Source organism: Cyprinus carpio, chromosome A6 (genome assembly GCF_018340385.1).
Source record: "Cyprinus carpio isolate SPL01 chromosome A6, ASM1834038v1, whole genome shotgun sequence".
Lineage (NCBI taxonomy): Eukaryota > Metazoa > Chordata > Actinopteri > Cypriniformes > Cyprinidae > Cyprinus > Cyprinus carpio.
In genome coordinates this window covers 28,996,648-29,022,555 of record NC_056577.1, presented here as the reverse complement: position 1 = coordinate 29,022,555, position 25,908 = coordinate 28,996,648, and the positions used below count along the sequence as shown (strand labels likewise).

Below are 25,908 nucleotides of genomic sequence, written 5' to 3'. Positions count from 1 at the left end.
CCCTATAGGGAATCTTTCAGTGATTGCCAGCATGTGTTAACCTTTTAAAACTTGTTCATACTAAGTCTGAATTTTTTGTCATGAAAAAAACTAAATAAAGCAATGCCTATGAACTCTGTTCTTTTTGCAGGCTAATTTTTTATTTAATTATAGTTTGTTTATAAACTTATATATAATTTTGCATAACAATTCATATTAATAAAGATTTTGTAATAATATGTTTTATATATTTTTATAAACAGTTTTTTTTTTTGGTGTCATATGTTCGCATTCGAGTTCATGCAAACAGGCCATAACACTGCTGAGAAAAGTGCACCATTATGTATGAGCAAATGCACTTAACGGATTCATGCAATAATGCTAATCAGATTTGCTTACATAAAAACCTGTTTCATTAAAACACTCTTAATGTTTCAGTTCTTCAATTGGGGTCTTTAAGGTTCAACAGTTTTTCAAGGACAGTTTGTTCAGTGTTTTTCTGGTGTGAAACCAGCTGGGAGTGTAGCCCTCTGGCTGATGTCAGTGTAGTGAAATACATTTTTGTAATTTTGCATTATGAGAACCCTTAGGAGAGACATACAATGTTTTATTACTGAGACTGTCTTCTCACAGTAGCAAAGTTTAGTTGGATGAAATTCTGGTGCGACATTGTCATGCGAAGGGTTTGTGAGAACAAGCATGGTTTGCAAAACTTTTTCCTGAAAACTATTGATCTGTACTGTAATGTTTTAAGTACTGCTAAGAACTGCTGTAATGTTTTAAGCACGTCCGCGAGATCAGTGCACACATTATTGTTATTACTTACATTATTACTGTTTTTTTTATATTCTGTAATACCCTACTCTGTACCTAAAGTAAAATTTCCTTCTTTTTTTTTTTTTAACAAATGGAAAGTAATATTTTTTATTCAGTGTACTTTAAAAAAAAATTACTCTTTCAATGTTTTTTTTTTTAATGGTATTACAGGAAAAACTAATATGCTACTGAACACTTTTATGTTTTATTATCTTACCAAAGTCCCAAAACTTTAGCCTATCTCTAGCACATACTCGACTATGAGTGGCTGTCATTTTGTATGTGTGAGTGTGATCAAGGTGTGCTGCGTCTGTGTGAATGGACGTCTTTGTCCACAGCGTGGCCTCTTTTAAGCATCATATCACAGACAGCAGTGAGTGCTTGTTAACTAAGGTTTCATTCTTTGGGCCTCTCTCTCATTCTGAATGAATATATTGTGACTGACCTGCGGTCAGAAAACTCAATAGAGAATCTGAGATTGAAACAGAGCACTGCGAATCCTGCTTCAGTGAGCTTTCTGTCCTCTTTAGCTCTCTTCATACACCCAGCTTATGTGCTGGGAAATTAAATTGTGGCTAAGCGAAAGCTTTTCCATTGAGGAAAACGTGGAAAAGTTTATGGCTCTTGAGCAAACATGATTTTGACCATTTAAGGTGAGGAGGATGCCAGCTAGGTGTTGTTCCTCTGAGGTTGTGTGCAAAGGCTTGGTTTTATGTTGAGTTGTGGACTCTTTTTCTAACGGCACAAGCAAGGGGAAAGTATTTGAGTGCTGACGGAAACATACAGTCTCTCCGTCAGTGATAAAGACTGTCTTTGTGTGATTAAGAGGCTTAATGGTGATCATACATCATTAGGGCCTTTTCGCACCACTTTAGTTCCAGAACTAAATGTACAGTACTAAAGTACTGGGACGATTTTGCGCGAATTGTTTCCCAGTACCATTTAAAGGGTTGCATTTGCACCGAGAGTGTGTACTAGGATCGGTTGACAGCGGCGTCATATGTGCGCGGCTTTCAACAACGTTAACAAATGAAGAACATCGTTAACAACAGGAGGATGGAGGACGCTGTGATCGGAGCTGTGTTTTTGTTGTGTCTCGTGGGCAAAACAATAAAGAACAACAAAAATATAAGTATTAAGCGATTAAAAGAACGGAAAGGAGGACTAAGAATCTCCAACGACAACTGGCAGTGCTACATTTGCTACAAGTGCCTGCACTTCAGCATCCATATATTTATCGCTGCTCGTCATACTTGCAAAATAAGTTGACACAATGTTTACAATCAATGTCTACTAGCGTCACGGGTAGTACCAGTTGTGCTGTTTAGACCCTGCTCCGGAGTAGGAGCTAATTTGGTTCTCGAAAAAGGCAGTCCGGTACTAAAATCGCACCCAGTTCCTGCGGTGTGAAAGTGGGTAGTTCCACAATTAGTTCTGCTACTATGAAAAGGTTCCTGCAGTGCGAAAGGCCCTATATTGGCAAGAACTGCGAAGAACCTTTTTGTATTAGACACACAGATGTGAGTGTGCTTGAATGTTTTAATCGGGTTTCAGAGAGACTAGATTTGTGTTTGATATTGTGGAGAAAAGAGAGAATTTGGAAATCTTTTGGCGCTAGATTCGAACCTACTGAACACACTTAATGTGTTAGAATTTGTATGCTAATTGCTAGGCCACAATTCCAACCTAACTGGTCTAAAAAGTGGTATGCTGCTGTTTTGTTTTGAATACATAGCCACTAACAATAGATTAATCTGATTCTGACAGTAACAATCTATTGTGGTTTCCACCAAGCATAACAGTTGTTTTTAAAGTGGCTGGAAAATTGGCTAGGTGGTGGAGTTTTATCACAAGAATATAGGGAATGGTGCAATCAGCTTGATCTGTTACTTTTAAGAGGAATTGAAGAAGGGAAAAATGAATTTCAGACTGTTTTTACATTGGTTTGTCTGTGGTTTACACTCAAACACCTGTAATTATAGAGAACTGTACAGGAGAACTGTTCTTACTAAGTTTGAATCATTTGACCGCTCTTTATTTGACACCGGTTGATTGACACCAGAGACATTTGTAAGTTTAATGTCTTAACTCCCAGCAGGTAATGTGTTGAGATCTTGCGTGTGAAATGTCTTGGCAGTAATGAGACTTATTGAGCGTGCAGCCCGGGGCATCAGGGTGTGACAACCCACCTCCCCGAATCATTTGACTTCAAAACCTCAACAGAGACCAGTTTGTGACAGTAGTTGCTGCTCTGAAGTTAATGCATCACGCAAATGGCAACAAAAAAAACAGTGAGGTGCATGATACGACATGTCTAGTCCTGCAGGAGGAACAGTCCGATTTTAGAGTGCACACATTTGCTGCCCCCGGCTATAGACCTGGGAAACGCTTACCGGGAAGTACTGTGACGGATATGTAGTTTCATGATGAACTTCAGTGGAAAAAAGAGAACAGTATCAAGAATCTACTTCAGTTAGGAGGATTATAGAATTAACTTCAGTGATAGTAATGTATTTCATTTTAATAAGCGATAAATAGACGGGCGTTTTCACACTCTGAGTGTAAATTTGACTCTTGTAAATGCTCAGAGCATTGGACTTTTAACTTGCAATATGCATGCAAGGTTCACTTTATTTTTGTTTTAATGGATGTTATATAATATGTATATTATAATATATATAATGTAGATTTACATAAGATGTAGCTCAGTGATAACAGGTGCAGTAAATCATGTTTTGTGGGAAAATTCAGTTGACAGTTTAAACATTTAAAATGAAAACGAATAACAAAATTGTTTTTTTTTTTAATTGAAATATATTACTGTTATATAGTATTTTAATATTGAATTAAATTATTAAATTAATGTAAATGAAAAGTGGACTGAGACTCTTTTCTCCCTAAAGAGATCTGATTCCACTTCCAAAGCCAGTGGGACAATGTAAAGTCTGACAATGGTTACTTTACACTTTAATGGTTCACTTAAATGTTTGGTTATTTTGAAGAGGACTCAAATAATGAAAGAATGAAACTGAAAGATAAGCGAGTGTTAACGTGAGGTGAAGGGCAGGTCTTCGGCCAATAAGAGAAACCGTTCTGTGCATAATTTGCATATTGCATTAGCTACATCCTGCTCAAACACAGTCAGCAGTTCAGTATGAAGCATATCTGATTAGACGGTTTAATGTGAGCATCGTGACTGTTTGCACAGTCTTAACACAATTTATTTTAATATTTCAGTCATTGTGAATCACAGGGTCGCTTATGTTAATAGAAATTGTTATTTCAGAGTTTCCGACTCATTAGATAATTTGACCTTTCATGTGTTTGTGGGTGGGCGGGTTAATAGATGTATCATTGCGATGTAATGCATAATCTAACTAGTTTATCAGCTTTTGTAATCAGAATTATTTAGATAATTTATCATAGAGGCTGTTAGTAAGCCAGTCTATTCTATGCCTGTTACCAAGTGAATAGCTGAATTATCTCAGATCAGCGATCAGTTAAATAAAGCTTTTTTTGGCTGTCCTTCTCAGCTGTACATGTGCTAGTCCAAAAGTGTAGCATCTTTTTGTTTTCCTTTCCTCAGCTGACTTTAGGTTGGAAAAAATCAAACAAAGTCCAGCTGTGTGTGTGTGGGGCCCTAAAAATGGGCTGCCTTTCCTCATTGTGAGAGATTGATTGTTTTTCACTATTTTCTTTACTTAGAAGGAGAATAATTTAAAAAAGATTCAATGTGTTATAATGAATACAATTCATAGCAATCATTTCAAACACATTGTATTGTGGTAATAAATTCATTTTAGCTAGATGAAGAAAATAAAAAGTGAGAAGCTTCCAGAGTACATGGCTTTGTTGATCCTTATAGGAGCAATCTAGTTTTGTGCACCAAGCTTGCTGTACTAACCAATGATTAGGCTTGAGGGGTTGTGGAAGAGCTGGTTTCTCTGGCACTGTCTGTGGAAAGGGGTTTGTGTGAGCAGTCTCTTGATGAATGTGCAGTGCTCTCGCTGCATGCTGGAGGGCTTGCTGCAGTGATGCATTAGTGTGATTATGCAGAAGCTAAGTAATTGACCTGTTTAAAACCTTTTTTTAGTTTTTTTTTTTTTTTTTTAAGAATAATTTCTCCAGTCTTCAGTGTCACATGATCCTTCAGAGATTCTGATATACTGATTTGGTGCTTCATAAATGTTTCTTAGTATCAATGTTGAAAACAGTTGCTGCTGCTCTGTTTTTGTTTAAAAACATAATTTTAGAAAGAATAGAAAGTTCAAAAGCATTTATTTGAAATGGAACTCTTTTGTAATATTATAAATCTTTACTGTCAGATTTGATCAATGTGTAATAAATATTCATTTCTTACAAAAAAAATCTTACTGAACTCAAACTTTTGAACAGTAGTTTATTATATTATATATAGTTTGTTAACTGTACAGAATGAAGAATTTAACATCATTTTTCAGTTCCCAGTTCTATTCCTCCTATTTCAATTCTTCAAATAATTCTATAATTTTTTGTATTTAGAGAGGAAATGCTATTTGGTCTGTGTGTGTCCTGTCCTCGCCTCTTCTTCATTAGAATTTTTGGGCAAACGATTCCTTTAATCCTTGTTAATGAGAAATCTGCGTTGCTTCAGTTGAAGCACACATTCCTGTGAAAGATAACATGAGTTATGTTGCAAGCTGTCTGAGTCATGTTACAAAATGAAGCCCATTCAGCCACTTATTAAAGAGAAAGAGGGGGAAAGAAAGAGTGAAGAGAAGAGAACAATGTGATGAAACGGTTCTTTCAGGACTCTTAAGCAACATGTTTTTCCTCTTGGCATTTCACAGTTTCTGATGGAGCTCACAATGGAAGATTGTGAGATTAAGGACACTGATATTAATTTCCATTCTCTTTTTTTCCCTCCAGGATCAACGAAAGAGATCGGATCGGCTTTGACCAGAATGTGTATGAGACACAGAAGCATTGAGAACAAGCTCAAACTATTCACCACGTACGACTATTTAATTCTCTTTTGTTATTTATAAGCTCATTAGTTTAATTGGTAATAAAGATTATGTATTATACAATGCATTAACTGTGTGTGTGTGTGTGTGTGTGTGTGTGTGTGTGCGTGTGTGTGCGTGTGTGCGTGTGCGCGTGTGTGCTCCTTTCGTTGTGTGTGTGTGTGTGTGTGTGTGTGTGCGTGTGTGTGTGTGTGTGTGCGTGCGTGCGTGTGCGTGTGTGTGCGCGCGTGTGTGCGCGTGTGTGTGTGTGTGCGTGTGTGTGTGCGTGTGTGTGTGTGTGTGTGTGTGTGTGCGTGTGTGTGTGCGTGTGTGTGTGTGTGTGTGTGTGTGTGTGTGCGTGTGCGTGTGCGTGTGTGTGTGCGTGCAGGGCTCTCATGGATAACTTGATCACTCCTCTGGAACTGAAAATTGAAGAGTGGAAGAAGGTTGCCAGTCAGCTGGATAAAGACCACGCCAAAGGTATTGGTCTCCTTCCCTACATGATATAATCAAAATTCAACAGGGTTAGTGTTTAATCTTTGTGTTGAAAAAGCTCCTGCACAGAAGGAGGTAAAGTATTGTTTTAATCCTTTAATGGAGGTTTTTCAAGCTAAGTGGGTTGAATTTAAAGGTATAGTTAACCAAAAAATAAAAAATTGATAAAACAAGTTAAAGCAGAATAAAAACAATACCTAGAAGAATATCCAGCCTGGTCCATACAGCATGTTCTGACTTTATATATTAATAATTTACACAAACAATTAAATTGTTAATTAAAATGGTAATGGAATCCAGTATTTCTTTATCCTTTGAGATAAGAGTTTATTATACTATGAAACCGTTTACATAGAAATTTTCCCTCTTAAGATTCCTATTAAAAACTAAGTTATGATTGTTATAGGCACAAAAAACTTGCTGACATCAGTGCAAAAACAAAAAAGTATATCACCACCCCTTTAAGAATATCACTGTCATCTGTCCTCTTAGCTGCACACTATCAATTATTAAATGGCTCTCAAGTCTGTGGGAGTCCCTCAGACAGTTATATTACAGCTCACAATGGATAATTTATTCATAAGAACAATCCATTATCTCATGTAAAAGATTAGTCATTCAATCAGTAAGCTTGCAGTAAATGCTCAGCCACACCCACGCTATCTCCAACACGTCTGTCTGAGGTTGCTAAGGGGACGTTTCATTTGACATCACCACTGAACTTATTAATACTTAGCTTTTGCTTCCACTGAAGAGGCGGGGCTAATGTTCTTCTTTCTCTGCCTTTGTTTTTTTAGAATATAAGAAAGCACGTGCAGAGATCAAGAAGAAATCTTCAGATACGATTAAACTACAGAAGAAAGTTAAAAAAGGTAAGATCTTGATGCTTAGATATGACATCTTTGAATGGAAGTCACTGAGGGTGAACACCTTGGGTAAACAGTGTTTTAATTATGTTCTTTGAGTTGAAACATATAAGGTCCTGTTGTCTTGTTACACACTCGCACACTCTTTCTCAAATTACAGCCTCAGATCTCTTTGTCTAAACACAATAGGACATACCCATGACTTCTGTTGGCGCTGCACCCTGTGTTGTCATAATACCACACCCTGTGTTGTCATGGCATCAACCTTGGCCATCTTGCCTCTGGTCATAAGGTGCTGTTAACTGAATGTTCATTTGAACTTTTATTTGTACAGCTTGACCAAAAAACTACATCTAGCCATAATTTAAGCAAGTAAATTAACTGAATGACAACAGAACCTAATACACTTTTTGGGAGAATCTCACAACACCTATAAAGCATGTCTTTATAAAGCAATCTAAAGCAATCTCACAACACCTATAAACATGTCTAGGTCATATTTCACCCCCAGATTTTTAATTATTATTTGCATTAAGACAATAAAGCTTGTTTGTAGAATTAAGATCCATCGTGACATTGTTTTTATAAGTTAAGCCCATTCATCCCCAAATTCTCATCATTGTAATGCATTACTGTAAAAAAAAAAAATTCAGTTGTATTTATACAGCATGTGAGTGACTTTGTACAGTCTTTATATTGTTTAAAATAAAAATTGTATTGCAAAAAATGCAAAAATTACTAAAAAATCAAAAGACTGGAGTTATTTTTGGATCACTTATATAGTATCATAGTATTTATTAATATTTTGAATCAACTTTTTAATTTTTGATGAATGCTTTTAGTTTTAACAAATTAATGTGTGTGGATTTTTTAAAAAGTTTTTTCTAAATATTTATATTTAACTTGAATTTATTTATTTCCGTTTTAATTTAGTTTTAGTAATTTAGTACCTACTCTTGTTTTATTTCATTCTAATTTCTGTCTAGGTTTTTTTTTTATCTAATATTTTTATTTAATTTCAGCTTTATTTTAAATAATGAGAAGTATTTTAAATAGGTTTGGTTTTAATTAACAATAAAAACGCTGAGTTACGGTAAAGGGAATTTGGGGAGGTGGGAGCATGTATAATTCTCATGAGAATAATATTGTAATGCAAACAATAGTGCATAAATTCTAGTGCATAAACAAAATATAAATACTTTTGATTTTAGTGTGTAAGGGTTTAGATATGAAATTAAGCTTCTTGTATTAAATGGCTAACAAACACTTTAAATAAGATTTGAATACTGTTGGCATGTGGCATGAAACGAGTTCAAGATGGTGGAAGAGATGTGAGGGATAAATGGAGCCGTGATGAACTGAATACATGGAATAGATGTGGCGAGAGAGATAAATGCATATGCAGATGTGTTCTGTCATTATGGTGGGTGTCGTCTGCTTCAGATGTGTGTGCATGTGTGTGTGGGCAGCAGTTAGAGACTGACTCTTCACTTCTGCTCTGGTCTGTTTGAGGGGTCAGCACTCCCGCTGCTCTATTTTCTGCATCCACCCTCATACAGTTTCCAGAGGATATTATAAAAATGATTTTTGCGTTTTCTGTGTGCTCATACACAGAACCCCTGATCAAACTTTCTGGTGCCAAGGACCCTCAAGTATGATAATCTCCTTTCCAAGGAGCCCCTTCCTAATATATAAAGACAGAGATATAAATATAACTATATATACAAATTTGGGATAAGTGAGATTTAAGAAATAAAGACTTTTATTCTGTAAGTATTGATTAAATTGATCAAAAGTATGTATCACGGTTTCCACCAAAATATCAAGCAGCACATCTATTTTCAACATCAATAATAGTAAGAAATTGATCTTGAGCAGCACTTCAGCATATTAGAATGATTTCTGAAGAATCATGTGAAACTGGAGGGACTGTATGGAAGGTTTTTTTTTTTTTTTGGTTTGTTTTTAGGGCGAAAAACAAGCATTTGAGGAAATGAGCAGTTTTTGATAGAACATTGTCACCAGAATAGCTCATATCTCAAGGCCACACAAACTCTCAAAGAGGAAAGAGATCTTCCATCCTTCCTTCCTTCCATTGGTGTGTCATCTTTGCCGACATTGGGAAACACTCCCTTTCATACGGAAGTGTTGTTTCTGCTGCTGCTGCACGATCTGTCTTGTCTTGTAATTTAGGAGTAGTATGACCTTTGATCCGGTGTGTCTTTTGGTTTAATAGCAACTTACTGATTCTGAAACTTAACCAAAGGGAACTCTGTATAATAAGGCTGAACACATTTCTTTGGGGATATTTACGTCAGAGATTTTGTTTAAACGCATTAGTAATTCTCTGGAAGACTGTTTGTATCTCCATGGTTTGATTCGATCAGCATTGTTCTATATTTGCATTTTCTACCATGTGTTATTTTGCATTTCCAAATAACTAGCAGCCTAGTTTCATATACTTGCCAAAGATAATTTTTACTTGGAATTTTTACCACATGCAAGGGGGTAATCTCATGAAAAATATCATGAACAATCATTACTTTTATCTGTAGTACCTCCTACTAGGAGAGTCCTTTACTATGATGTTAGTCATCTGCAGCTGGCCTCGCCTGACACAGTCTGAATCATAAGATAGGGGCTGAATGAAGTGTTAGCATAAGTGATTCAGAGGCTAGTTTTTTTATATCACCACAGCACACCCATAAACCCATCCTAGCACTGTTTGATTAACTGCCATAACTCTCAGAGGGAAATATGGCGTCTAGACCTATGATGCGTCTCGGAGTGCACATTCATCTTTATATCTTACATTTGTGTTACTCAGAGGTCTAGGGGCGTAGACCGCTCAGAAGACTTGGAACCGTCTGTGTGGGGATTGTGAAGAAAAAGAGCATTGGATCTGAATTATTAAAACTCATGCACATTAGTATTCCAATGCTGTTGCTGCTGTGTTTGAGATGGTATGAGGAACCACAGCTCTGGACATTCTGCTCTTTCTTTGGTGTCTGAATTAACTACATTTTTAAATATGAATCAAATGGTTTAATTTTAGAATTTGTTTATAATTCATCTCAGATTTAATGCATTGATAATCAATTTTCTCATTTTATTCACGTTATTTAGATCTAGTATGCTAAATGATGTGCAGTCCAAGTATATTCACATGTTGCTGTGCACTCGTTGCTTAAAAATGAAGTCACAGATCCAATGTAGTTCCGCCTACTGGGTGGAGGATAGCCATCATCATCAGTAAGGTTCCTTTGCCCTACTTCTCCCAGAAGACCTGCACAGCTGCCTCCTGCATGTGTTTATGGAGAGAAGGTGTCTGCTCATGACATCATAGCTTCCAACCGCTCGGGATTTCTAGACCTGAGGGAATGTCTCTGTGGCGCACACACCTTTGTCTGAATGGCTCTGGGTTATTTTCCCATCACCTCCCTTTTCTGTTTTTAAATGAGGTTTGTTTTTTTGTGTTTAAATGGCTCAAGTGAACCAAACACTAGAAGCTGTGTTACTTTTCTGAAATGTGCTTGGGTCATTCCACTTGGTTCTGCTTTATATAAAATGCATAATTTCCCATAGATTATTGATAATGGTCCGTGTACTGTTGCATCCATTCATTTTTCCTTTTTTAACCTAGAAATGAAACATGGTAAATGTGGTTTCTTCTTTAATGGTTCTGACACTCATTAATAGAATGAGCAGACACAAACTCATTTTCATTATTCAAGATTCTTATTTCATTAAAAATTGTGAAAATGTTATACAGCTTGTTTCTTAATGTATATGAATCCTAAATTTATTTTTTAGCATTTTAGCATTTCTATACACATGCTAAAAGTGTCCTCTAGTGCTACTGACGTGGTCGATTATGTACAATGCGTGCACGTTATTGGTCAAGCTACTTTTCAGTCAAGCAAAACCAAATATAAAAATTCTGGCCAGGACATTTCCCATAAAAATGGCACGTATGGCCACACTAATTATCACTCTTTCACATTTCTGTGTTGGTTTGTGTTCTGTTAACAAAAAACAGGCTCCTGTAACATATTTCAGATATAGCTGCATGTTTCCTAAGCCATTTGTCTTGCAGACAGGCTGTGGGATTTATCAACAGACCTACTGACCTTTGCCTTTTAAACTAAAGACGACCCCCGCCCTAAGTTGTCCTACCCAACCAGGTTCATTTTAGCCTTGTGTTTGAAGGTGTAATGGTCTAAGAGCATCTAAACACACATACGGTCACACAATCCAGCACAAGGTCAATGCACTCAAGCACCAGGGATCACATCTCTGCCTGGAAGGTCAAAGGACTTAACTGAGTTCCGCAACACTGATGAGGATTGCTTAAATCCCAAAAATGCATACCCAGCACTTAAATGGATTTGCAGAAGTTGTTTAGATTTACTGTGCTATGGCGCTTGTGCAACGCTTGTGGATCTGATTCTGCTATTCGATTAAAATGTCATCTAGACTCAAGAGGTTTTCTCTAAATGCTATTGAGCCTTATTGTGAGGATTCACAATAACTAAAATATTGTTAAATTAAATTGTAGAAATGTCCCATTCTCTGGGCGTATTTGTCACCAGTGATATTTTTTATTTTTTATTATTTTTACAACTTAAAAGTGTCTAATTAGTGGGTCACTGAGATGAAATGGTATTCACCAGGTCATGTGATCTCAACATGCCAGCATATCATTTATAGTCTTTAATGTGAGTGAAAATCATTATCATCATTAGCATGTCTGAAGAAACTTGTAGTGCCTGTGAAAGCAAGCATACATCTGTCTTGCATGCCAGCTTGGAGTCCAGAAGGACACCTGAGGTTATTGTTAGCAATAGGGACGATGGGATCAGTGGTGTATGCATCTGCCCTGTACACTGCTGTCAGAATGTTCTCCTGTAGTTGAAATGTTGAGACTGAGAAGAGATGTGAATCGTCCACAAACATACACAAAAGGTGGTTTTTGCAGCAGTACCTTAGAAGACCCATTCTGTTCCCATTTGTTCCCCAAAGAACCTTTCAGTATACAGTTCTTAAAAGAACCATCCTTTTCTTAGTGTAAAGAACAATTATAAAGAGCATTTGCATGATATACTGTATACTGTATATGTGATGTGTTTTCTGTCAATATAAAATTAGGATTAAATATAAAAGGTATTGCTCATCCCTATCATGCATGCCAGGGTTGGAAATTAACAAGGGTTTAGGGCAAAAATGCTCCCCAAATTCAAGATAAGGGAGAAAAAATGTCTGGCACCATTAAAGTGAAATGAATTCCCTTAATGGATAAGTTCATTTCTGGCCCTGATGCACTCGCGCATACACAGTCGAAAAATGCATTAATGTGATTGCAAAAGGAAAGAAACCATTCATTTAGATGATATGTGTTGGGGATGATGCATCTGCTGAGAGATGAAAAGGCCAGGTCATGTGTTCAAAGCTCCTCACGTGGTGTGTGCTGGCATGAGCTAAACAAACCTCTAAATGTGATTAACCTCACATTTCTCCCATTGCATCGGCACAGTTAAAGCACCAGGAGACAGAAACATATCAGCATATCATATTAAACTGTTATGCTCTTATGGTAAATACTTGGCATCTTTTTTATTTTTCTTATTAAATCGTTATCAGTATGTTTGCCAATTCATGTTTTTCAGTGAATTTTAGAGTGTTTGAGTGAATCCAGTTATCTTATGTCTTATTTGCTATCATTCCTAGCACCATAGAATCTAGATATCGAGGTCAGTCATTAAAAACAGCCTTATTAGTCGCCCACTGCTATGTAGTAGTATTACTAGTAACTACTATGGAATGTGAGGGGGTCTCAGTGGCAGCTGGGCTTTAACTGCAACACATGCACACCATACAATCTGTGTACCATTACCAGAGACCCCTGATCCATCGTCACACCTGGTCACAAATGACCAAGGAAATCTGCACAGGGAGGCTCTTAGAACAGCTATTAGCATTGCAGCAAATATTTGCATGATGTATTAAGTGTTTATAGAAACTGCACTGCCTCCTAGTGGTTGCAAACAACATGAGTTTTAGCATCAAACTGCAAGGCAAAGTTATTCCGTGCTTCAAATATCAGCAACACAGAGCTGTTTTGCATCCAGTGTTCTTTCAGTGTTATTTATATAGTATTGTACTATTTATATACTATTATAACATTTACTAGTATAATGAATTAGTTTTAATTTTTATATTTCATTTTAGTATTAGTAATTCTTTTGCAGTTATAATATAGTTTTATATTTCTGTCTAGATTATTTGCTTTAATAATTTAGTACTTTTAGTACAAAGTCTTTTTGATCCTGTCAGTGCTTTATGAAATGTCGTTGTGTTTGAATAGGTAAAGGTGAGGTGCGGATGCAGCTGGACAGCGCTCTTCAGGACGTCAACACACGCTACGCAGTTTTAGAGGAGACTGAGAAGAGAGCCGTTTGTCGAGCACTTATCGAGGAAAGAGGAAGATTCTGCTCATTCGTCACAATGCTCAAACCTTTCCTGGTGAGTGTCTGAGCAGACTCTGATAAGGCACTATATTTTGCAAAAAGAAAATGCTTGGCTTAAGACCACAACATTTGGTCAGCATTTTACATTGCGTGAACATTTTCTTAATATTTGAATTTTTTGAACTGTAAAATACCTGAATGTTGTGAGAGTATTTGGTTTAATGCCTTTAAATGATGCTGTTTTTGATAAAACAGGAAGATTGTCATTATTACATCAGAATGCATTAGAATTATGAGAATTTGGAAAATAAAAGTACTTGATTGCCATGAAAACCTGCTGTTAAATATTTTTATTTTATTCTACTTAAATGTTGTCACATCGTTGATTTTTTTTTTTTTATTTGTTATGTCAGGACGAAGAGATAAGCATGCTTGGTGAAGTCACCCACTTACAGACAATTCTAGAAGATCTTGGCAATCTGACGGCTGATCCCAACACACTGCCTCCTGCTAGTGAACAGGTGCTGCATGGATACCAGTCAGGCACATTATGTCTGTTTTGATCTGTAGAGCTGTTAATGTTCTTGCACTCTGACTTCCTGGTCTGGTTTTGTTTGCAGGTTATTCTTGATCTGAAAGGCTCAGACTACAGCTACTCATATCAGACTCCACCCGCGTCTCCTAGCAACACGTTATCACGCAAGAGTAGCATCAGCAGGTGAGTTCAGTGTCGGGAAGAAATGTTTGTTGCAAGAACTGTTAGCTAACTGATAATAATTGATGATGATTATTATATTTATATTGTAGTGTTTTTGTTGCTTGTATATAATATTATTTTCCCTTGAAAATGATTGGAAAAAGAGGAGCGCAGGTGACAAACAATTGCGTGTTATTGTAAATAATCCGTATAAACACTCTCTCTTAGTAACTACACCTCTGTGCGTCATGTCCCATCTCTGGACTCCATCTCTAGTGCAGTGGATGGGCTTCATCTGCGAGCACCAGACACAACACAGGTATCATGGATACACGCGCCACAACACAAAACAATGGGTCCAAAAGGTACCTAGTTCAATTGGTATAGTAACCCTAAGAAACCCAAATAGTTTAAATAATTTTTCACCCAGAACACACATGCAGCGGCTGCAAGCACCATCAAAGCCTGCAGTTTGCTGTGGTGCCTAATCCAAACCTCCTCAAAATCCAACCTTTTTGGACCCCAAGATCAAATCAGCAAATTGGTCATCAGTACACAATCATAATTGGACAGTACTTCAGTGCAAATAATATAAAATATGTAATGTTATTTGTTACAGTGTAAGTGTATTGCAAATAAGGTAGTATTTCACTGTTATGATGCTTAAAATAGTAACATAAAATGCATGACAATAAATTATAAATTTGACAAAATTCTAATCCAGTTTGCTATGTGTAGTATGCTAGTTTATCAGTCCGATGTTAATCATAATGTGGAGACAAAAAAGAAATATTATGGCAAAATACCACAGGTGAATAGGGTGACATTTTTAATTAACAGATATCACCATACATTCCCAGGTCATTAATCACAGTACATTAAGACATTAAACATTGTATTGCAAATTTTCTGAAATGTTGTTTAAATAAGTAAATTAAGCAAATCTAATAAAATGCATTGATTTGCATACATTTGAAATCTGAACACTGGATAAAGCCAGGTTCAAAATTCTTGTTTAATTTTGTTGACATATTAAGGGTTTTACAGGGGTGATTTTGGATATTTATTTTTAGCACTTTTAAGTTGGGTGTATGTGCTGCTAAAGTGATTTCTTGCTTGGTGCAGGAGAAAATATGAATTTTGATGGAAAAAAGTATCTCTCAGAATCAGCCATGCATGAAAAAGCAGTTGCTTTGCCTTTAGGGCATTTGACCATTAGTAGCTATATTATGTGACACTTGTAATTTAAAAGACGGATCAACAAGTTACATTTTACTATTTTCTGAATAGAATACCCAAAAGCATTTACTTTCAACCAAGACATTTGTTTTAGGGGTCTAAGGGGGTTTGGATTCATCTAATCTCATCTTTCTCTTGTTCCACTCCTCTCTGCCCCTCACCTCCATCTCTCAGCGCTCATGCAGTCCTCTCCTCTTGGTCGGAGGGGAGGAAGGCGCTCGCTCTCTCAGTGAAGGGAATTCTCCCACAATCCCTCGCACAGGCCACCGTGGCCAACACCTGCGGCACAGGAGCACTGTGAGCATAGACTCAGTGTAGTGCTGTGTGTGACTGTGGATGGATTCATTACTGTTGCATGTACTCCTGGACACTTACCTCTGATGGTTTTCTTCGGTGTTTGTCATTGTGCATGTGTGGAGGTTGTGTCTGTGTGAAGGTAGACAGCGCCCTCTGCAGGCCATTGAGAGGGACGCCTTCTGATAGCTGTACATAGGGAGAAAGAAGCAATCTTTAATAATTTTCTGCTTTTAGTGTCTGTTTTTAAATATAATATCAGTCCCATGTCTTGAAACAAACACACTAACCAGTTTGCATATCTCCAACTAAAAACCTGCATGCTCTGACAGGCCCATCTGAACTTTTCTACACTTACCAAACTGTCGTTAAAGTCAACATGAAATCAAAACTGACTGTTTATATACATTTCTGGTCATCTTGTGTGCAGTTCATCTGTGCACATCTTCACAATCCTTCATTATTTTGGTGAAACAGTATTTCATGTTGGCTTTAAATCCTTATTAACTTGTTACTACAGTTTGTCATAGTGTTTTGTTTTTGTGACTTACTAAGTTGAGATGGAGTAACGGAGTATATTTTTGTGTAGGAGAAAGGTCAGAACTCTCCTGGCACAGAGAACGGGACCTCTATGCCCCCACTGCACAAAGCTTACAGCGGGCATGAGGAGAGAGCCAGGACACTGTCCACCTCGGGCAAGGTGCACGCTCATTTAAATGCAGGAATGAATTCTAAGCAAAAAGTTTTTTTTTTTTTTTTTACACCTTTTGATTCTAGTGGAATTATTGTGATTGACTCTTTTTCCGATCTCTGATTGGCTCTCATTGCTGTCCGTAGCCACCGTCAGCCAGGGAGCAGCTGGCTCTTACTCTTGGAGGCGGGCTTAATTCAGAAGCTCCTCGGACCAGCCGAGATTCCCTCCACTGCTCCAGCGGATACAGCACCCAGACGACTACGCCATCCTGCTCAGAAGACACCATTCCCTCGCAGCATGGTCAGTATGCGTATATGTACACTCACATGCATGAACTTGTTCTTTTCTGTTCTATAATTTTCCTTTCAAATCTTCATTGCACACAACTTGGAGAGATTTTTACCTTTTTTTTTACCCTCAACACAGTAATCTGATTTGTGGTTTTTATGCACATCAAATGTGATTTATGGTCCAATTTTAGAATAAATCTGATGTGCTTGCACAAATCACAGGCTTAGATTGCTGTCCAAAGTGCATGTTTCTGGGCCTTTGTATAAATGTTAAATGTACTTTATTGTTCTTTTACAGCGGTAAAGAAAGAACCTCCTCTATATGGTAGGTTTCTGAATGTCATTGCATAGACTTAATTATTCTCATTGTGATCATATATCAATAATAAACAACATTAAATGTCTATTTCTGGGAATCCATGTCATAGTGCAGGCGTGCCTTTGTTGAAAGAGTGTTATCTGTATGCGTAAGATTCGAGTGTGTGCAACCATGAGATATAACTGGTGGCATCTCGTTACTCTGTTGTCCATCTTCACATGTTGCCTGAGTTTAACTGAAAGACACTCAAACAGAGCTTTTGTTTGTCTGTTTTATTCATGTTCTAGGTGGTAGTCCAGTACTGTTTTCTTCATGCAGTCATTTTTTTTAAGGCTGTCAATTTAGTGCAATTAATTAATAATTTGAATAAGACAATAATATGATTTAAAATAAAATGTTTATATTTTATTTAATTTTAGCATACTTATTTTAAAAAATTGTATATGCATGTTAAATTAGCATAATTTTTCCTTTGCAGTTTGCATTTATTGCATTTGCATGTAGTCTATGATCTTATTTATCATTTTGTTTTTTATTTGATTTTTTTATTTTAATTATATATACATGCCCACTATTTAAAATGCATCAAATGCATTTGTAGGTTTTTTTTAAACAACTAATTATAATCTGAACGACTAGATAATGCTAGATAATAACACAATACACAAGCCAATTTAAGTTTGCAAGGTATAAAAACCCATGCACTGTCCTGTCCGAAACACTCTCACAACGTTGGGCCATCTTTATTGTTAAACCCTGACATGCAATTTTGAGACATGATGAACAGCTGTTGTGTTTTCTTCCACTGTCATTTCCTGCATATGTAATTTCTGCTTGAATTTCATTATTTTCCTCTTTTAAATAATATAGAAGTGCTATCATTTAACATTAACACAGTGTGTGACTCTCCTCTTTTTGTGTTTCTCTCTATTTCAGACTATGACTACATCTCCCTGCATGGAGGAGAGGACACCCACAGCCAGTCTGAATTTGATAAATCTTCCACAATTCCTCGCAACAGCGACTTGAGTCTCAATTACCGCAAAATGTTTCAAAGCAAGAGGCCGGCGTCTACCGTCAGTCTGCTGATGGATCCGGAGCCTATAGGACCCCACACGGCCACCATCCGCCGTAAACCCTCCAGCAAGCCCAACATCCGCCGTGGGACCATCAGTGGAGGAGTGCCTATCCCCATCTCCACACCACAGGTCCTTCATCTACTCAAACTCTAGTCAGAAAATTCTTAGACAGTGTACAGAAGACCTGCTGGAATATCTGTCATAATTTGGAACCAGTTGTAAAGGATTGTGAATTTTCATATAGAATTCCAACACAGTATTATTTTCAAACACTTTTACAACTACAAATAGGATGAATGCCCCTGTAGGACATAAAAATTAATTTCTTTCAGGATTTTAATATGCTTATAGCCCACACTACAATTTAAAAGTTTGGGCCAGTCATTTTATTTTATTTTTTTATTTTATTCTTTCTTTTATTCAGCAAGGATGCATTAAATTGATCAAAGTTAACATTAAAGACATTTATTACTTTACAAAAGATTTCTATTTTAATTAAATTCTGTTCTTTAGAGCTTTCTATTCAAAAAGTTTTCACAAAGATATTAAGCAACTGTTTCCACCATTAATAATAATCAGAAATGTTTCAGGAGCAGGATGTTAGAATGATTTCTGAAAGACCATGTGACACTGAATACTGGAGTAATGATGCAAAAAAAAAAATTTTAAAAAAATTCCGCTTTGCATAACAGGAATAAATATATTTTTTAAATATGTATTTTTTTTTTTTTTAATTTACATTTACTTAAATTTCAATAATATTTCACAATATTACTGTTTTTATTGTGTTTTTTTTATCAAATCAGTGCAGTCTTGTTGAGCACGAGACTTTTTTTTTTTAATCTTGCTGACCCTAAACTTTTGAATGGTAGTGTATATATCCAATATATTCGTATTAATGTATAAAAATATGTATGTATTAAAATAATGAAATACAAGTAGGGTTCTGATCCATTAGGCCTCTAAAAGTAAACAAGAATCAAATCCTGTATGAATTTAAATGGGAATCTTTATTTGATTCTTAAGGAAATTCATTTGTTTCAAGTTATGAAAGAAATTCCAAATTTGATATTGCACAAATTTTGAGTTTGTTCACAATTTTTTGGATGTATTTGCTTAGCTTTTTTTGTTTGTTTGTTTTAACAATATCATGTTCAAAGAAAGAGGCCATGTTTTTAATACATCCCTGTAGTGTGTTCTATTGATAATCTTATAAAATTAACCAAGAAAGCCACTTTCTTCCTGCTCTTAGGTGCCGCTGAATGCATCTGTTTCTACAGCCGGCCTGAGCGGCAGTGAGGAGACCATGTGCCCTCCTGGAGTGATGCAGAGTAACAGGGTTCCTGGCTCTGATCTGGTTCACACCAGACACAATCTCTGTACGTCCACTCAGAGTCTGAGTGCAGTGCCACCTCCATATTATTCCGTGTTTCCTGGGCAGCCACCAGTGGGCGGCCCAGAGCTGCTGTATCAAATGAGCAAGCAACAGCAGTATGCGCTGCACCAACAGCAGCAGAGGCAATATCATCATCATCAACAACAACAACAGCTGCAACAACAATATAATCAACAACAGTACAATCACCAACAGCAATATAACCAAGAGCCGCAATATCAACAGATACATCAAAAAGAGCTCCAGCAGAAACTCGAACGGCAGCAACATCAAAATCAGCAGCAGATTCAAAACATGGCAGCTCACAATTCTAGCACGCCCACTGAAAGTGGGCAGATCAGTTCCGCCCAGCCTGCCGTGGATCATGTCGACGGCGTTCCTGATCCAGGCAGCGGAGGTGACATGTTGAGTATGATCCGCAGAGGAGTCAAACTACGTCGGACACTCACCAACGATCGTTCGGCACCTTTAATCACCCCCAACCATCTCAACTGATCTCAGCTTTATTTTTCCTGTGCTTTGAAATCATCTGTGACTTTTCACGGTTGCCTCTTCCGTCTTTTCATTTAGTGACTTTTTTCATGCCCTTTAATGTTGCGGTTTGCATATTATTTGTTTTGTTTTTAACTGGAGGCAAAACTGTTGATTAACGTGCGACTCCTGCCACAAGAAAAGACGTTTGATTAAACTACACTGTGCTAGAAGAACAAACGTTTTGCAGTGTCCGTGAGAATGTTGCCTCTAAATAAATTAAAGTTAATTCTGCAGGCTGTGTGCTTTACATGTATATGTATACCTATATACACAGATATATATGTATTTAGAGATCTAGATTGAGCATCTGAGCTTAAGATATATTAAAGTTATTTGTTTATGTTGTATTTGCAAGAATAAAGCACTCAGCCTTCTGGTTAGAGATCAAAAACTTCTGTATATATTAGCGAAACAATTGAAAGACTGTTGTATTATTATTCATTTTGTTTTCGAAATTAGATAAAGCAGCACTAGGCGTCTATTTTTGTACAGTTTAGGGTAACAGAAAACTGCACCACTGCCTTTAATCCGCCCAATGACTGGATGCGAATGCAGCCAATGAGAGGAATGGAGGGAGGGAAGGAGCGATGTGATTAGGTGGATGAATGAAGGACTGGAATAGTGGATATTATTTGTGTTGCTTATGACTGTGAGAGCTTACGAAGGCATCACTGTGGTTATTTATTCAACCTGTTTGATTCTGAATCATTTTTAATCGTTTGTTTACCAAAGCTTTGATGCTGTAGCCCCGTAGATGCGCATAAACATGCTCTTCTGGAGGATTTATAATGACTTGATTCATAAAACCTCAAATTTGTGCCCCATGACTTTGAGCATTTTTTTGGTCTTTGAATTAAAAAAAAAAAAAAAAAAAAAAAATTCCTCATTTATTATTAACTGAAAAGAAAGTGAATTGTTGCATTAGGTTTATAGATTGAATGCATTCTGTTGCGAAGTGAAAGTCATGACATTTGCCAAGTTTGGTAACCCATACTCTGAATCGGTGCTCTGCATTTAACCCATCCAAGTGCATACACACAGCAGTGAGAAGTGAACACGCACCCGGAGCAGTGGGCAGCTATATCCAGCGCCCAGGGAGCAACTGGGGGTTCAGTGCCTTGCTCAAGGGCACATCAGCCATGGGTATTGAGGGTGGAAGAGAGCGCTGTTCCTTCATTCCCCCCCAACCTACAACTCCTGCCGGCACCGAGACTCAAACCTGCGTCAAGGCTCAGATCTCATTAAACTTTTAGTGCATCTTAAATTGGGGGGGGGGGCAGAATAAAACTGAGATACGATTTGGCTTTGTGTGATTATCAAAGTGCAAAAAGCTTTGATTTAATTAAATGAATAACTAGGCACTGTATGTTTCAGCGTGAAGTACAGCACTGCATTCTTTTACACACGAGCAGCTCATGATCCAGTGTTTTCAGTATCTCTAAATCTGCTCATCTGCTCCACATGAACTTATAACTTTGGGATGCTTATAACGTGTATTTGGAAACACACCATGCACCATCCATATTCCCAAACTTTTAATGCGAAGTGCTTATAAAATGCTGCCTTTTGTAAACAAAAGAAAAGCCCTGCAGTTTTCCACCAAAACAAAAGCTTTATGGTTTGAAAAAGAGTTAACTTGATTCAATTATTGTATAGTTGCACTGTAAAAAAAAATAAAAAATACAGTACAATTAATATTTTACAGTCATATTGATGTCATTTTCTGGCCAAATTGTACAGGCCTTCAAACAATTTTTACCAGACAGATTGCAATAAGAAATTAACATTACTGATTGCTCGTTATAATAGCTTTCTCCTGCAAATAAGCGTATGCAGAATGCTTGGATGTATGTTGATAATTAAAGTGGTTCTGTTTTTCTGTTTTCTTAAATGAAAGCCAATGCTGGACGTCTGCTTTCAAGCTTGAAGTGCATCATCATCATCATCATCGTTATAAACATGAATTGAACATTATTTTTAGCACCTCTAAAAGAAGCACTTCTGCAGTCTGACAGCATCTCTCGCAGGCATCTGTACTTTCTTTGATGTCTTATAATTAATCACATCTGTCACGCAGGTGCGCTTTGAACTTTCCCTCCTGCTGCAAAAGTTGTTTCTTTATATCTTACTGCATTCTTTTTTTATTTTTTATAACTGCCCCGCTTTTTGTATACTTTTCAGGTTATTCTCAATCTAGGGTTACTTTACACCTGTCTGAGCCGTGTGTAGGATTTCTCGCCCCCTCTTCATCTGAATGCTCAATTGTTTTGTCTCTTCAGTGATTTGGTCGTGGCCAGAGACGTTCACTGCTGACACAATGCTCCTCAGGCATTTCAGCTTGCAGCTGCTGTACGGCGCTCCTGGAGTGTAAAAGAATATTGTTTTACTCTGAAAGGTGAGCTGACCGAGGTGTTCCTCTACTAATCTGCATTGTTATTAGTGCTGCTCGGGGCTGTAATAAACTTGCAAGATCGGAAGGAGGAATGTAAAGTGCCCAAGAGTTTTTTGTTGTTTAGACTTTGATTTATGCTATTTTTTGTTAATATTCTCACATTTGATTTAATGCATTCTGTATCTAGACCGTTTCATGTTATAAGCATCAATGTAAAGGGGTGAATGTCAAATTAAAATGAAGAAAACTTATTCATTGTGAACCAGTCTCTTCTGGGATTTTAGTGGTCATTAAAGCAATAAGCCACAAGAAAGCTGTTCAAGTGATTTTAATGACTGTAATGTGGGTTACCAGGGTGTTTTTGATTGGTTTCTAGTATTATGCTATCCAGTTGTTATTGTATGACGTAAAAATTGTATAGTAATGTTTTATAAACTTTTGGGGTGAGTAAGATATAAAGAAATGAACACTTTTATTCATCAAGGATGCGTTAAATTGATTAAAAGTTCCAGTAAAGACATTAAGTTGAAGATTTCGGTTTCAAATAAATGCTGTTCTTTTTACTTTCTATTTATCAAATAATCCTAAAAAAAAAGTATGTTTCCACAAAAATATAAAGCAGCACAGCTGTTTTCAACATTAATATAAGAAATGTTTCTTGAAAAGCACATCAACATATTAAAATGATTTCTGAAGGATCACGTGACACTGAAGATGGAGTAATGATGCTGAAAATTCAGCTTTGATCACAGGGATACAGATCACAGCATTTTTGATCAAATAAATGCAGCCTTGGTGAGAGGAACAGACTTTTTTCTGAAACATTAAAAATCTTAGATACCAAACTTTTGAATGGAAGTATGATTCTGAAAACTCAGAATTCTCAAATTCTTTAAGAATTTTAGTTAAGTTAGATCTTATTTACTTAGTATATACTTGTTCCTTGTTAGCTTATTTACTTTATTTATTTATTAATTAATGCCCAGGGTTAAGGTTTAACATTAACTGAGCGTTTACTGCATTTACTTTTAAACTTTCCTGAGGGCCCCACCGGCACTGCAGTCCCAACTGAAAATCATTTTATTATATAGAAATTAAAATACACCCTTGCAGCCAATATTTTTGACCTGTTTTTCTTTCTGTGAAGTTTAATTGCATTTCCCTGCAAAACATTTGCTCAACTTTTAGGAGTCCCAGGACTCCTACAGTAGCAACATGGTAATTTTGCACATTTATATCAAATCTCAAAAGTCTGTTCTCTGTCTTAATTAGGAGACTATTTGTCTTTTTTATTTTTGATTGTATAAATCTCTCTATTTCAAAGATTGGTATCTGACATAAAGGTGGAAAACCCTCCCCATGGAAAGAAGTGCGTCCAAAATTTAAGGTATTTTCGATCATTTTACTAAACTCATTTTACACGATAAATTGTGCATTTATGTCAGTTGATTTATTCAGCCTTTCATGTTGGTTTGTATCACAAAACAACAACAAAAACAAATAAAAATAGATTTTTGCGTGCCTAAGCATTTAATGCTGATAACTCATTTACACATTTAAGATTTGTAAGGAGATATTATAGAATTCGGTGAGCTAAAAATGCTGCTTGTGATGTTTAATCCGGGTCCTGAAGTAAATCTGAGGCACTGCCTGGATGATACAGATCAGTCACTCACTCTCACACACGCGTAAGACGCCTCTGTGTCACGGTGACTAAGCATTTTATCTGAGCCGTGTGACTTGAGCGGTCACGGTAATTCGGTGATCTCATCTGACCTGAATGCCGCTCGGTAGGCTATTGCTGAGTGATTGCAGCATGCTGCTGACTCACTTCAGCAGTTCAGGCAGCGAACGCAAGGTGGCGCAGTGAACCGCCGCGGAAGCTTCCCTCCGTCATCACTTCCAGGAACGACGCCGCTTTTCCTGCCCAAAATAGCAGGAGGGGGGTCTGTTCTCCAGGGAGGCAATCTAAAGAGGCGTAGGGGGTCTGTAAACATGAATCCAGTGTAAGTGGTCAAGTGAAAACTATTTATTTTCTTCCGACATTTCCAGTCAGCTGTTAGCATGAGAGGGAAATGGAGATTTACTGTAAAAAGAGGAGGAGGTTTCTGATGAACACTAACCAGTGTGTTTATTTAATATAATTGTGGGACAGTTACAGTGGACCACTAGATGTGAATTTAGACGCTTAGACCACGCTTAAAATCTGAATCAGATAGCTACAAAGAGCTAAGCAGTTAAGTTTGTTTGCTTTTAAATGAGAAAAAAAAAGTATAAATACAATGTATATATCAATGTAAACATACTTTAATACATAACTATAATATTAAGTAGTTGGACACTTTCTGTAAAGCATGGAACATGTCCTTAATTAATGTCATATACACTAAACCTGTGCGAACGTTTTATATCACCAAAAAATTTAAAAAAAAAAAATCAAGTTTAAAGTTTATCGGTTTGGTTGTGCTTACAATATTGCCAAAGCCAGTAATGTCAAGAAAAAGAAATGCACAATATAACACATATAATAATCTGAATAATAATAATAATAATGATAATAATAATAATAAATAAAGTTCTAAAATCACCTTTTCTCCAGTTAGTGATGAGAAAAGGTCTAGCATAGTTTGTTGACATAAGTCATTTGTTTATGTTTTGATATTCAATGTTTTGACATGCAGACATTTTTAAGTGTGAACTGACCATCAAAATATGTTTTGGTGCCATAGTAATATCATGGTAACATTAATATTATAATAGATTGCATTGGACTGCAGCGGAAGGGTCATTGACCGCAATTAAATGAGTCACACCTGACTAAAGATAAAAGTAACCAAGGTCAATGTGTCCTGTTTTTGTGTGTGTGTGTGTTGTTGTTACTCCATCTGTTGACCCTTTATGTAATCCTGTTTTCTTTCTCCATTTGGGACGAGTTAAGAGGTGAGCGCTCCAGCTTGTAACATTGGAGTCTGTGTGTGTGTGTGTGTGTGTGTGTGTGTGTGTGTGTGTGTGTGTGTGTGTGTGTGTGTGTGTGTGTGTGTGTTTAAAAGGGAGAGTGAGTCAGTGAGATTTCATCCCATTACTGAGGCTTGTGTACTGACTCACTTCCAGAACGTTAGATTATCCACCAGCAACAGCTTCCTAAACCACAAAACACAAACATACACGCTCCAGAACAGTCCTGAACTTGAACTTCACTCCAGTTTTTCCAATTCCTTATCTTTTTCTTGTATGTTTTACAGTAAACACTTGCCTTACATCCCTTGGGATTTCCCTCCCTAGCGTTTAAGTAAATTCAAGCGTCTGTGACCTTGGTCTGTGTTCAGGTCTGTCCATGAGAGTATCAACCTATGACACATTCACACA

At 36.9% G+C, this 25,908-nt stretch overlaps 1 protein-coding gene across 3 annotated transcripts in view; it reads left to right on the top strand.

Annotated features, from left to right (window-relative positions):
* LOC109076256 (protein MTSS 1-like) overlaps positions 1-21,029 on the top strand; it is a 49,005-nt gene extending 27,976 nt beyond the window's left edge. Inside the window, exons 4-16 of one of the 3 annotated variants that reach the window (XM_042758900.1) lie at positions 5,704-5,788; positions 6,169-6,260; positions 7,073-7,147; positions 13,506-13,663; positions 14,022-14,129; positions 14,229-14,326; positions 14,534-14,624; positions 15,719-15,841; positions 16,428-16,538; positions 16,676-16,832; positions 17,121-17,147; positions 18,078-18,349; positions 19,473-21,029. In XM_042758900.1, the coding sequence (XP_042614834.1) occupies positions 5,704-5,788; positions 6,169-6,260; positions 7,073-7,147; positions 13,506-13,663; positions 14,022-14,129; positions 14,229-14,326; positions 14,534-14,624; positions 15,719-15,841; positions 16,428-16,538; positions 16,676-16,832; positions 17,121-17,147; positions 18,078-18,349; positions 19,473-20,111 (2,036 nt within the window). In that variant the 3' untranslated portion in view covers positions 20,112-21,029. The remainder of the gene's footprint in view (positions 1-5,703; positions 5,789-6,168; positions 6,261-7,072; positions 7,148-13,505; positions 13,664-14,021; positions 14,130-14,228; positions 14,327-14,533; positions 14,625-15,718; positions 15,842-16,427; positions 16,539-16,675; positions 16,833-17,120; positions 17,148-18,077; positions 18,350-19,472) is intronic. The other 2 variants (XM_042758902.1, XM_042758901.1) reach the window with 2 other exon arrangements.
* The last annotated feature ends 4,879 nt before the right edge of the window (positions 21,030-25,908 follow it).